The 14190-nt window shown below is 43.6% G+C and overlaps 1 protein-coding gene and 1 long non-coding RNA gene across 7 annotated transcripts in view; one reads left to right on the top strand and one right to left on the bottom strand.

Annotated features, from left to right (window-relative positions):
- The window catches only part of LOC130853523 (uncharacterized), a 65709-nt gene that overhangs the window by 18516 nt on the left and 33003 nt on the right, over positions 1-14190 (bottom strand). For 4 of the 5 annotated variants that reach the window (XR_009053798.1, XR_009053791.1, XR_009053793.1 and 1 more), the window contains exon 3: positions 7705-7905. This is a non-coding gene — a long non-coding RNA (uncharacterized LOC130853523). Of the gene's footprint in view, positions 1-7041; positions 7421-7704; positions 7906-14190 lie in introns of those variants that run through there. The other variant, XR_009053797.1, reaches the window with a different exon arrangement.
- SLC22A4 (solute carrier family 22 member 4) overlaps positions 1-14190 on the top strand; it is a 42806-nt gene that overhangs the window by 21265 nt on the left and 7351 nt on the right. The window contains exons 4-6 of one of the 2 annotated variants that reach the window (XM_057735453.1): positions 3185-3356; positions 7181-7307; positions 12530-12624. In XM_057735453.1, the coding sequence (XP_057591436.1) occupies positions 3185-3356; positions 7181-7307; positions 12530-12624 (394 nt within the window). Of the gene's footprint in view, positions 1-3184; positions 3357-7180; positions 7308-12523; positions 12625-14190 lie in introns of both variants that reach the window. The other variant, XM_057735444.1, reaches the window with a different exon arrangement.

Below are 14190 nucleotides of genomic sequence, written 5' to 3'. Positions count from 1 at the left end.
TCTGAAGGTTTATAGAGGAGAGAGAGGAAGCAAGGGAATATCTGCTATTTTGATGAGAATTCTGAGTATTTTCCAGGGAGCAAAGAGAGGTTCCGCTATCTTCCACTGGGTCTCCTGGTCAAAGGCACTGTATTTTCCAACATTCCCCTGACATCTGGCATATTTCAACTGTTTGGCCAGGACAAAAGAATTAATTTTTCCTGAGTACCTACGACATGCCAGACACTTGACTAGGCCCTTTACCTACATTATCTCTGTCCCCATAATAATAACTCCATGAAGCAGGACTTACCAAAGTCACGCTGGTAACAAATGAACATCAAGGAGCCCAGACTCTGCACGTGGCTGTTGGAGGCCACTCCTAACCCAGAGGCTCCTGGGTCCTACCCCATATCCTGCAACTGTACCACAGTCTTGTTTCTTGAGCTGGGGTCTGCAGACCGCTGTTGGTCATTCATGGAGGGGGAGGTCCTGCCTCCAGGTGGAATGGATCTAGTGGTTCCTGGGCTAACTACCACAGAAGGGCCCTGATCAACATGGCAGTAAGCCTGGGGCTCTCTGAGTCACTGCCTCTTGAAGAGAGTGCTCAGATTCTGGTGGGGGTGACAGGCAGTGGGCAAACACTCCTGACCAAGACACGCCTCTTTGGCTTAGATGTCAGAGTCTCATTCCCAAGTGATACTCAGAGGGCCAACCAGACCAAAACCAAGTGGGCTTTGTCCTAGGAGTAAAAACCTAGGGGCAAAGGAGGCCAGGACAAAGATCCCCAGTCAGCAGAGCCAGAAGTCACCAGTCACCTATCTCACTGCCAGCTGAACACATGGAATTTGGGGCACGTGCAAGCCGTGAAAGGTCTGCAGGAAACAGGGTTCCTCTCCCAGTGTCCCTCAGAAGGGGCTGGTTGGCCTCTAGTTAGTTCAAAGACCAGCCCAGGGGGGGAAAATGCAAATCCTAATTTCTAAAAGGCAGGTATGGCCTCACCCATCTCCCATACATGTCTCCACTAGAACCTCAGCTGAAGGACTGCTTGACAGGGCCAAGGCTTTGCTTCCAGGTAATTTTTTTTTTTGGACAGTATCCATAGGTCAAACTGATAAGGTTTAAATCCTGGCTGTCCCACTTATTACATATGTGTGAATTTAGGAAATTTGCTTCAACTCTTTAAGTCTCGGCTGATGATGTGTAAAAGAGAAGTAATATTAGTTCTTACATAATTGTTGTGAAGATTCAAAGCTCAACACAATGCTAGCTATGAAGATGATGAAGATGGTGTTCAAGGTAGGGTGATTGTCTAAAAGTCAGAGAGCAGGAAGTCATGCTAACAAGGAACTATTCAGGTTTGTGCCATCCATGTTGCTCCACAGAAAGGCAGAGGAGTGGATTTATGAAGCTTTTGTCCCCCATGGGTACTCTGCGAAGTTAGAACAACTCTGTTCTGGCCTGAGACCCAAGCTTAGAGAGGGAGATTACCCAAGAATCCAGTGGTATAACTTCTCTCTCTCTCTTCTAAGGGTCATGGAAGTGTGAGGGAGTTCCCTCGGCCTCATGAGTCTGCAAGATTCTCACTTGGTCCTGTGCACTTTCCCTTTTCCACAGTCACATACTCTGCTGCTTTACTTCTAAATCCCCGCTTAGGAATAAAGCACCCCCTATTCATTCTCACATCATAATAATCACAGCCAAAGTGTTTAGAAACCACGGCATGGTGAGTCTTCATATGGAGTGGCAGGAAGGTCATTAATGAGGGAAGAAGAGATCTGGAAAGAGCACTCATGATCCTGAAAGAAGTCTGGCCCTATTCCTGGAAATGGTTACAGGTGGTTACAGCTATGGTCCGCAGTCCAGGTTGTGAGAGGTACACAACACTGGCCGTTTCTATCAGCCTGGCTTTTAGAAATGGCTGTTCAGGGGGAACCACTGAGGCACATCTTCAGTTATGCTGAGTGAGGAAGAAGAGAGGTGAGGACAGGAACAGGCAGGAGGTGAGAAAGGGAAAGCAGCAGAAGTAGTAACTTTACTGCTTCTCTGGAATTAGCCCTTAATTCCTTAGCCTGTGCTCAGGGCATATAAACACTACTGAGAAAACTCCCCCTTGAAAGCCAAGCCTGAATGACCTTCGAGTGGTCTGTTTTGTATTTTCTGGGCTACGTCTCGGTAGTGGTGGGCAGATCTCAAACAAAAGATGGAGCTGTTGCCATTGGCCAGATCTCCACCCTGGGGCAGAGGACCAAGCGTGGACTCTGTGGTAAGGGCCTGGAGCTTTGTGACAACAGAAGGAACTTGTTGTTAGACTCTCTGTCTCAAATCAAGTGCTGCACGGAGCAGGCAACATTCTGGAAGAACTGGGGCTGAGTGATTCCACTGTGGCACTGAGCAGAGCAGGAGCCTTTCCCAAAACAGGGCCGGATGCCAAGCAGTCTTGGACCTTTGTGGTGTTCTGGGAAAGCTCTGTGAGCTCCCCTCCACCCCCACCCCCCACATCCCCCATGTGTGGACAGCCCCAGGGCTGCTGCCCGCCAGGCCAGAAAAGCAGCTTCTTCTTGTCTTTCAGTGGGCTGTAGGGACTATGACCGCCTGGGGCTGATCCCTCGGCACAGTGTGGCTGCAGCGGAATTCAGCCCTGGGTGCTGGGGCCCCGCTCTGTGCACCTTCAGAGCTAGCTGGATCCTCTTTATCATTTCTCAGGGCTCAAGAGGGCTAAGGGTGTCCTAACACGACTCAGTAAGTGAACTCTCCACCATTTCCGAGAGACCGTGTCTGCTTATTTACAGTGGAGAATTGTGGGAAAGGCTGAATGCCCCATGATCCACACACCCTCAGAAGAGCCCCCACATCTCCTGGGATACCTTCTCTGCTCCTCACCCTGGGGCTATTATTTTGGAAATGTGGCATATTCAGAAGAGGTTACCTCTTAGGGCTGGGCATGATGTTCCTATGACATGAGAAAGCCTTAAAAAATTAAATCTGTGGCACCTTTAAAACCTCATGAAAACTCATCCTTCTATGAGGTGGTAAGCCTTGGGTCACGTCCCACCTTCCTCTACCCTGACTGCTCCTGCTCTGGGCCAACACCTTTTCCCTTTTCTAAGTGGTTATACTTTGAACTCTAACTGTCAGGTAATGATGTAAAAAGTAAATATTAAAGTGAGTTAAAATGCTAATACTCCTCCCTTGTTTTGAACAGGAACGGAAATTCTTGGCAAGTCAGTTCGTATTATATTCTCTACGTTAGGCGTGTGCACATTTTTTGCAGTTGGCTACATGCTGCTGCCACTGTTTGCTTACTTCATCAGAGACTGGCGGATGCTGCTGCTGGCGCTGACGGTGCCGGGGGTGCTGTGTGTCCCGCTGTGGTGGTGAGTGTGGCTCCATCCCAGACAGCCCCCTGCTGCGGGCCAGCAGCCTGGAGCCTAGAGCCTGGTGCTGACCTTGGCGTGGGCTTGCTGATCTCACTGGAGCGGGCTGGGGCCTCAAAGCCTAGCGACCGTTTGCCTTGTTGGGGGTGGGCCTGTGTGCTGAGGTTTGAGTCCTCACTGTCCCACAAAGCAGCATTCTCAGGAAACCCAGTCCCGTCTTCGGCTGTCCCCACTCTTATCTGTTACTGGTGGTGGTGGTTGTTTGTGGAGATGGTACTGCTGGATTTTGTTATTTTTAACTCTGCCCCCTTGCTCTTCTGACACTTTTCTCCCTCTAGGAAATCTCTTTCTCCTTATGGCTTCAACCAATATAACTTCTTCAAGCTTCCCTATCACGTGATGATTAGCATCTAAGATGTGACTGTTTATCTGCTTTGTCTTGAAGGGCAAGAGAATTACTTCTGTTTAATTAGTTGTTAGAGAAAATGTTCTTTTCTCTCCTCCCACAACCCTTCAACCCAATTTGACACCTCAGTGTGGGAATAACAAAGTGTTGAGATACTGGCCCCTGTTTCACTCAGTATGGCTATGGGGAAGATTTTAGGTGAGAGAACAGATTAAGAATAATGGGAAAAGGTCCCAGCCATACCATTTTTGGGGAGGGATTCCCCATTTCTTTGGTTTTTCCATATTTAAGCAAGAGAAAAGGGGATTTTCCCCATTATTGGGTTTGTCTGTCTGTCTCTCTCTCTCATCAGTTAGTCTTGCCTTGGTTTCATGATATCAAAATCAAATCTCCCAGCAGTGACTGGTTTTACTGAACTGCTTGATCTCTACCTGCTTACGTACGATGAAAGTTACTTTGGTCATTTTTTGGAGTTCACAGGTTAGACTAGCCCTCATGGTTGCCCTGTCCTGTGGACACACTGCCTTAGGAAGTTTCCTAGAAGGACCTTCATCTTGCTGTAACTGTTATGCAGATGTAGAGGCTGACAGGTAGTACATCTTGGCCTTGCTGGACCAGATGGCTCTGGTTAGACCACTCCAAACTATTGTCCTTTTATGACCTCTAAGACTGCTATGATTTACCAGTGCAAATTATAAGCATGGGTGTGCATGGGGGAGAGAAAGCATTTTTTTTTTACTTCCCTAGAATTTGAGAGACAGTATGTTAGAGGTGAGGTACTATTCTGATTTCCTGACCAGTCTGAGAGCAGGGCAAGTTTCTGGAATGAGAATCATCATCATCATTCTCATCACACCCTCTGTCCCTGTCTCCACAACCCTCTCGCTAAACGAATTTATTACAGAAGATGCTGGTGACCAGACAGTCTCTCAAGGCAAAAGACAAGATTATTCAAAGGTTATTTTCTGACTCTTCAGATGAGTGATTTTAGTAATCTGTGTTCTTTGGCTCTAGTTGTCATTTTGGCATAAGAGACCAGTACTTTTTTTTTTTTTTTTAAGAGACCAGTACTTTTAAAATATGTTATAGTCAACTTTATTACTCTCCGATTCTGTTAGAGAGAGAGAAAAACAAAAATAGAAGGGCCCTAACTGACCATAAGAGATTAGTAGGGATTTGAATTTGTGGGGCTTGGATCTTTGCCTCAGAACCAAATATTACAGCAAGGAACAACTCTGATAGGTCAGCCTCCTGAGTTTCTAGCACAGAAGGTCCATCCCACAAGGAGCTGCCTTGCTCTTGCCCTGAGAAGAGTTGTTCCTCTGTTGCCCATGGGCTGGTCCACGAGTACTCCTGGGCTGTTGGCACATTGTACCAGGGACAGGACTGCCCCAGACAGAGGGCAGCCTGGGGCCAGGACAAACAAGCTGAGTGCTCATCCTGAAAGTTTAACAATGGTCTTTTCATCTTCCTATAAAAACAACATAGCTTTCTTTTGAACATCTCGTCCTTGAGGGTGGGACTTCCTGAAGCAATGCCCACCTGTCCAGGTGGGCTGGGATGATGTGGGGATTGCTTCAGGCTACTATGCCTACTCAACATGTGATACAGACTCTCAAGCAACACCCTTCCCCTGTTCAATTTGAATTAAATCTACAGAGAGGCCATAGTGTACAACCTTATTTGGCCCTCCACTAACTTGAAATGATCAAATAGACAATTATTTATGCACCAAAAACCTTGGCAATTCAAAAGTAGAGATCACAGCAACCCTGAGAACAGTGGGCTGAAAATAGGAGCCACTGCAGGTGGTTTGGGGATTTATGTCCCAAATTTCCTTTAAAAGGCTTGGCAGTAAGTGACCACAGGTATGAATGGAGTATGTGTGTAGAGGGTGGGGAAGGAGCCCATAGGTGCAACATAGGGAAAGCTTTGCAATATCTAGCTGACTAAACATTAGGAACCTGAGGCCAGTGATGGCCCTCAGAGCTTGTAGTAAGAAAGGTAGGATATTCCTAAGAACAACCTTGTTGGGGAAAGTTATCTCTCAGAAGTAGAAGTGCCCATGCTGTATACAGTGGCTGTGGGGTAAGACCTCTAATTTTTCACTAATATAGGTGCCACTAGCCACATGCAATGATTTAAATTAAAATAATTAAAAGTAAATAAAATATAAAATTAGTTTCTTCAGTCACACTAGTCAAACCAGCTCAATAACCACATATAGTTAGTGGCTGCTGTATTGGATAGCACAGATACAGAGCATCAGAGAAAGCTCTCTTGGACAGCCCAGCTCTAATTACTGAAAGTCAGTGGCCTAACATCATCACAGTTGCTACAGGGATCAACCAAGGGTATATTTCAAAAAATGCAGACTGGGTTCATTTTTCAACCCATGTGCTTATGGTAGGCTGGAGACGGAAGCTGGGGGTTAGCTATTCGATATGTTGTGTTTTGCTCTGAGATAATTCCTATTGAGGCTTTAGAGAAGCCTATAATTATAGGAGGACTATATCTGCTACATATAATTTATTTTCTAGGATAACTTAGTACTGACAAATAGGTAAGGAAAACAAGAGCTGGCAGGAGAATGGCTAAGCAATTCTGAGAAATAAAGATTAGCAAAGAACAGAAAAATTAAAGTATGATAAAAAATAAACAGAAATAGAAAAACTAGGAAAGAATAGAAATCAACCATGTTTGAGCATCAGTTAAAAATGTGGATAGATTGTGTAATAAAAAAATATTTCTAACTAATACAACTTTGGTAATCAGCTATACTCCAGTATAAAATAAAAATTTAAAGAAATGTTTCTAGACATTAAAAAAATAAGACCAAAAAGGCTGTCTCCCCAAAACTGGTTTGGGTACTCACTGAGCTGAGAATCTGTTGAAAGCCATGGGACAGCCCACAGGAGGGTGTCAGTGCACTCACCTCCTGCTCTGACTGCAGGAAAAGCTGGAGGAACACAGGTGCCCTCTTTTACCAAATAAACTCGTGATGCTCTCTTTTACTCATCACCAACTGTGGCACCAGGGATTCTCCTGGGGATGGACACACTGAAAAGATACTAGGCTGTTTCTTTTATGAGCCACACTGGCTATTAAGTTTTGGATGGTGTTCTCCAGCTGCCCTGGCTTAAACATGCCCACAGTTAATGTTACCCTCTTATAGTCTGGCTCTGACTTCAAGTACAACTAATGATCAGTCTTATGATTTGATCAGAACTTTGAAACCTGAAGGTGCTTTTATTTATTCATACAAACAATGGAACTCTTATGAGGCCTCCCTCCTGATGTTCTTTAAAAAAACAAACTAGAATTTTACAAAATAAAAATAATTCAGGGGGAACTTACAGTTGATAAGCACCAACTTTGCTACTGTGAAAAATTATAAAACGTTCAAAATGAATTTTAGGTTTATTCCTGAATCTCCCCGGTGGCTGATATCCCAGAGAAGATTTAGAGAAGCTGAAGATATCATCCAAAAAGCTGCAAAAATGAACAACGTAGCTGCCCCAGTGGTGGTTTTTGATCCTGTGGAGGTAAGGATTTGCAAATGTTTCCTCTTGAGATCAGCTGTGCATTCTTGATTATGGAATTTAATTTGATTCAACAGGTGTTGAGTGCCTACTATGTACCAGGCAGTCTTCAAGGCCTTCAAGACACAATGATGATGAAGTTCTGAGATAAGACTCACCTCAAAGGGTTGTGGACCAATTAAATGCAATAATATATGTAAACTGCTTAGCCTATAGCAAGTGTTGATTAAATATTAGTGCTCTTCCCTTCTGCAACTTTATCTCCAACTTTTTATTGGTCTTGCTCCATACCTTTGATGCAGCTACATACTGATGATTTCTGAATATCCAGATTAAGTGGGAAAAAATGTGTTTGAGGGCTATTCCACCCATAGGTTCCCCACTGTACTCTGAATCTTACCAAAGTCTGCTGCGGAAGCTGTACATGTCTTTAGTCTTGCTATGTTGTGTCTAGAACCTTAAGGCCTGAGAGCACAGGCTGGAGGATTCACCCTTGCAGGCAGGAGGCCACAAGGAAAAGCAGATATTCAATGGAAGTAGACTCACTTCCTGACAATCAGTGAGGACTCACAGCGTCCTTGGTCATGGCTTGTGCCAGCTCCTACAGAAAACAAGAAAAATTAGACACATAAGGAGCATAGAATGTAACCGAGAGTGTTAAGAGGATTAGATGAAAGCTAAGTGATGAGATGAAGGAGGAAGTCCCCAAGGAGTGGACACTGTGAGCCAGCAGAGAAAGAGAGCAGAGTGACTCAGGGCTGAAGAGGCAGGTCCAAACTGGGGAGGACACTTAGGTGGATGGAGAGGATAGGGCGAGGGCACTCCTGGCTAGAAGGGTCAGGGACTGCTCAGGACACCCCAAGAAGACTATACGCTTCTTAGTTTGTATGCCTGCCTCCACGCTCACATCTGCGCTCCTGGCCACCCCAGGACTTTGGAGGGTGGTGAACATGCCAGAGCTCCATCCTGAGGGCTTCCTCCATCCCTGGCCTTTGAGACCTTTGACAGAAACAGATACCCTGGTGATGGCTGGAGGATTAATTATCGTGGCCATGAGCCCAAGCTCTCAAAGGGCTGCCAGGACAAATATGTCTTAATCCTTTGCTCTCCAGATCAAGAATTCCATTCCCAGCCTTGGTCAATTTAACTGGATGCAAAAATAGCATTGGAGTGTCTAACACTTCTGCATCTCAGAGCTACGCTGAATGGTTTTTGATATTTAATGGATATGTGGTCTGACTCCTGTTTTGAGGAACTTAGAGTCTAGTAGTAGAGATAAGATCTACATGGATAAAAGCAACCATAAAACATATGAGATACATAGTTATGGACAAATGAGAATAAAGTCCAATGTCAAAACACATGCTTCTGACAGTGCCTAGTTTCTTCCTGCCATGAGTCACATCGAGCCTCAACTAAACAAGCCCGAGGAGGAAAAGGGAGCTTGTGCTTTCCCAAGGCCCAGTCATCTCCCCCGCTCACTTCCCAGGTAGGTCCTCTGTAGGAGGATCCGTAGAGCCCTGTGCCAGCAAATGCAGCCTGCTTGGAATGGTAACAGGGAGCCTACCAGATGCCAGGCACGTTGTTCGGCTCATTTGATGCTAACACCAGCCATAGCTAGTACGTGTTACTATAGGCCCATTTTACAGGAGCGGAAACTGAGGCACAGTTCTTAATTGAAAAGTTAAATTATTTGCCCAGGATTACACACCTAGAAGTCTCACTCTGTCTCTCTGGTGCCAAAGTGCATGCTCTTAACTGTGCTTTCTCATCTCATGTTAGGGGCAGTGGCATTAATTTGGATGGGAAGAAAGTGTAGTATCAGCTTGGAATGTGATCTTGGGCTTCTTTGGCTTCCCTTCTGAAGCACCTTCAGTCTGCTCATGGCGCCTCATCCAAAGGCATTTTGGCGGCTCCATATAGGCCAGGAACAACCAATGGATATAAGAATGTTCTTGGAAGTGGGGAGGGTTGGGGGGGAATGAATTGGGAGATTGGGATGCCAAATTGTGCACTCTAAATACATGTAGTTTATTGTCTGTTAACTGTATCTCAATAAAAGTTCTTAAAAATTTTATTTATATCCTCAAACATAAAATAAAAAAAAAAAAAAAAAGAATGTTCTTGTGGTGAGGTTTCCAAACCTGGCTGCTTATCACCATAACCCAGAGAGCCTTAAACATACAGATTCCCAGGCTCCTGGGCCCCAGGAAAGATTCAGATTAAGCAGACCCAAGGTCGGACCTGGCAATCTGCATTTTCACAGGTCCCTGTGGAAGCACCAATTGTTAATATAGGTCCTGATCCACAGATCCTGTCTGTGCATGGTACTACTCCCAGAACCTTCCAGGAGGATTTGCTAGTTCCCAGTAGTTTATGTAGCGGCTTTCTTTGTTGTGATAACAGGGTTATACTGCCAGGGGCATGTTCTAGAGGTGTACACTCCACATAGTGCAAAAGCAAAATTGTAGCATGGTTGTGAGCTGCACGAGGAGGTGTCTGATTGTTCTCAGAAAAAGGATGCTAATATTTGGGAAGCACCTACTATAGGGGCAGGTCTGGCACTCTTACTTCCTTCATAGTAGAAACTCCTTCCTCAGCCTCTTATTGAACACATACCATAGGGCCACGGAGTCATACTTTATCCTGAAGAGATTCTCTACTTCAGAGCCTTATAACTTTTTAGTTTCAATTCTTTTTTTAAAAAAATATTTATTTATTTATTTATTTGGCTGCACCTGGTCTTAGTTGCAGCACATGGGATCTTCGTTGTGGCATGTGGGACCTTTAGTTGTGGTATGCATGGAATCTTTAGTTGTGGCATGCAGGCTCTTAGTTGCAGCATGCAGGATCTAGTTCCCTGAAAAGGGATCGAACCGGGGCCCCTTGCATTGGCAGCGTGGCATCTTAACCACTGGATGACCAGGGAAGTCCCTCAATTCTTTTTTTAAATTGAAGTATAGTTGATATACAATATTTTGTTAGTTTCAGGCATACAGGAAAGTGATTAAGTTATATATATTTTCAGATTATTTTCCACTATAGCTTATTAAAAGATATTGAATATAGTTCCCTATGCTATATAGTAAATCCTTGTTGCTTATCTATTTTATGCATAGTAGTTTATATCTGTTAATCCCATACAGCTAATTTATCCTTCCCACCATCCTTCCTTTCCCCTTTGGTAACCATAAGTTTGTTTTCTGTGTCTGAGTCTGTTTTTGTTTTGTATGTAGATTCATTTGTATTATTTTTTTGATTCCACATACAAGTTAAATCATAAGATTTGTCTTTGTCTGACTTACTTCACTAAGTGTAATATTCTCTAAGTCCAACCATGTTGCTGCAAATGGCAATATTTCATTCTCCTATGACTAATATCCCATTGTGTGTGTGTGTGTACACACACACCATATCATCTTAAGCCAATCATGTTGATGGGCACTTGGGTTGTTTCAGTGTCTTGGCTATTGTAAATAGTATAGTTTCAATTCTAATAAGCTTGATTATCTAGATTCCTAACACATGGCAAGTTAACTTCAGTAAATTAAAAGTAAAGGAAGGAAGCCCATCAACAGTGGTAAGAAATTGCCACCAAACACTGACAGCTTGCATCTTCTTCTCAATGGTGCAGTAATTATAATAACAGTTAAAATGTATGGGGCATTTACCATGGTTCAAATACTATGCTAAGATTTATACATATTATCTCATTTAATCTTCTCAACTCTTAGTTATTATACCCATTTTACAGAGAGGTAAATTGAGGCTCATAGAGGATAAATAGTAGCTTTCCCAAGGTCCCCTAGTTAAAACAAGTGTGTTCTCATGAAAAGATGCTCAACATCACTAATCATCAGAGAAATGCAAGTCAAAGCCACAATGAGGTATCACCTCACACCAATCAGAATGGCCATCATCACAAAGTCTGGAAACAACAAATGTTGGAGAGGGTGTGGAGAAAAGGGAACTCTCCTGCACTGTTGGTGGGAATGTAAGTTGGTACAGCCACTATGGAAAACAATTTGGAGGTTCCTTAAAAAACTACAAATAGAACTACCATATGATCCAGTAATCCCACTCCTGGGCATATACCCAAAGAAAACCATAATCCCAAAAGAAACATGTACCATAATGTTTATTGCAGCACTCTTTACAATAGCCAGGACATGGAAGCAACCTAAATGCCCATCAACAAATGAATGGATACAGAAGATGTGGCATATATATACAATGGAATATTACTCAGCTATAAAAAGGGATGAGATGGAGCTATATGTAATGAGGTGGATAGAACTACAATCTGTCATACATAGTGAAGTAAGTCAGAAAGAGAAGGACAAATATTGTATGCTAACTCACATATACGGAATCTAAAATTGGTACTGATGAACTCAGTGACAAGAACAAGGATGCAGATACAGAGAATGGACTGGAGAACTCGAGGTATGGGAGGGGGCTGGGGGTGAAGGGGAAACTGAGAAGAAGCGAGAGAGTAGCACAGACATATATATACTACCAACTGTAAAATAGTCAGTGGGAAGTTGTTGTATAACAAAGGGAGTCCAACTCGAGGATGGAAGATGCCTTAGCGGACTGGGGCAGGGAGGGTGGGGGGGACTCGAGGGGGGGGCGTCAAGAAAGGGAGGGAATATGGGGATATGTGTATAAAAACAGTTGATTGAACCTGGTGTACCCCCCCAAAAAAAAATAATAATAAATAATAAATAAATGCAATTAAGTTAAAAAAAAATCTAAATCTATTCTGAAATAAAAAGGTTATTTAAATTTAAAAAAAAAAAAAAACAAGTGTGTTCTGACACTGAGACAACAACAGAAAAACTATAAAAAGCAGATATGGACCTCAAGGCAGTTTGGGGCCATATGTCCCTGCCCACTCAACAGGCCCTAAGGCTCAGTGTGCTTAAAGTCACCTATAGTGATGCCCACGAGTCAAGGCAAGGCTATGTTAGCAGTCAGGCTTATATGAAGAGACTGTAAGGCCAATCTATTTTAAAGGCTTTTCTCTAAAATGGGCCACACACATTTTTAAATGTTAGAATAAGCATCATATATTTAAATGCCCTTATTTCCTGCAAATTCCAGACTTCTAAGCATGTTCAAAGTGAAGTGAGAGTTACATACATAAGAATACACTGTCATAGCCAAAGATACTTCCTCATCACCTCTTAATCTCATGGTTGTGTGCATTACTTTAGCAACAGGAGCTAAACCCCCTGAAGCAGCAGAAAGTTTTCATTCTGGACCTGTTCAGGACTTGGAATATTGCCACAATAACTATCATGTCTTTGCTGCTATGGTAAGTAATAAGAGATCTGGAAATGCAACATACAGCATGTAAACATACAGCTGATTTTCTGAAATTCAAGGAACAAAGTCAAGGCCTGGGTCTTCCTGAGACAAAATCAAAATTTTAGAATTCTAAGTTATTTGGAAAGGCCTCAACTTAATTCGTGGAAATAGATACTGAAAAAAATTTCACAGGGAACAATATTTGTCTGCAATACTGTGACCCACAGGGAAAGGGTCCCCTGCCTCTCCTAAAGTTACTGGGATTTAAACTAATAATGTCCCTGATGCCCGAAGCTGAGATGCTAATTCAGCTCCTGCTTCCAGAAGGTGTACTGGGAATTAATTAGTGAGGTTAGAATACACTGAATCCCCACTACCTGGATTGGAGTTTTGACAAGCTTTTTTTTTTTTTGGCTGTGGGCTTTGGGTCTTCGTTGCTGCTCCCGGGCTTTCCCGAATTGCAGCGAGTGGGGGGCTACTCTTTGTTGCAGTGCACAGGCTTCTCAGTGTGGTGGCTTCTCTCATTGTGGAGCATGGGCTGTAGGTGCATGGGCTTCAGTGGTTGCGGCACATGGGCTCAGAAGTTGTGGCTCATGGGCTCAGTAATTGTGGCACAGGGGCTTAGTTGCTCCCCAGCATGTGGGATCTTCCCGGATGAGGGATCGAACTCGTGTCCCCTGTACTGGCAGGCAGATTCTTAACCACTGCGCCACCAGGGACGTCCCTTGACAAGCTTTCTATACTTGCTAACAGCAATCTACCAAGTGATTTTAAGGCATAGAAATAATGAACTGATTTTGTAGGCAATATTTAATAATATCTGCCAAGAAATTAGAAGACAAAAAAGAATATGCCTACTGCATGATGACAGCACAAAAAACGATGGTAATCAGAACTACTAGGGCTCAGGCTGCAGCTAGTCTAATTTTAGAGCCATCTCATATTACAATTAGAAGTAGTCAATCACAGAGTTTATGCCCCTGAATTAAGCAAATGTGTCCTGGACAGGTGGCTTTCCTTGCAATAGACCTCCTTAGTTCTTTTTTTTTTTTTTTTAACTTTTTAAATTAATTAATTAATTAATTTTACTGGCTGTGTTGGGTCTTTTTTGCTGTGCATGGGCTTTCTTTTTAGTTGCGGTGAGTGGGGGCTACTCTTCATTGTGGTGCACAGGCTCCTCATTGCTGTGGCTTCTTTTGTTGTGGAGCATGGGCTCTAGGCGCGTGGGCTTCAGTAGTTGCAGCACATTGGCTCAATAGCTGTGGCTCACGGGCTCTAAAGCGCAGGCTCAATAGTTGTGGCACACGGGCTTAGCTGCTCCATGGCATGTGGGATCTTCCTGTCCCCTGCATTGGCAGGTGGATTCTCAACCACTGCACCACCTAGGAAGCCCTAGACCTCCTTAGTTCTTACATGTCAGCAGGTGTCACTGATACAAATGTATCTTGAGCAAAGGCACTACTGAACCAATAATAAACTAGTCACTAGTTTTATTTAAGCTGCTCTTATAACCAAATGTGAAAATCACTACGATCCCAGAGCAATAAAGTTTCATTTTTTGTTTTGTTTTGGA

The sequence above is a fragment of the Hippopotamus amphibius genome, chromosome 1 (assembly GCF_030028045.1).
Source record: "Hippopotamus amphibius kiboko isolate mHipAmp2 chromosome 1, mHipAmp2.hap2, whole genome shotgun sequence".
NCBI lineage: Eukaryota > Metazoa > Chordata > Mammalia > Artiodactyla > Hippopotamidae > Hippopotamus > Hippopotamus amphibius.
The sequence above is the reverse complement of the archived record's forward strand: the minus strand, read 5'-3'. Positions and strand labels throughout refer to the sequence as shown.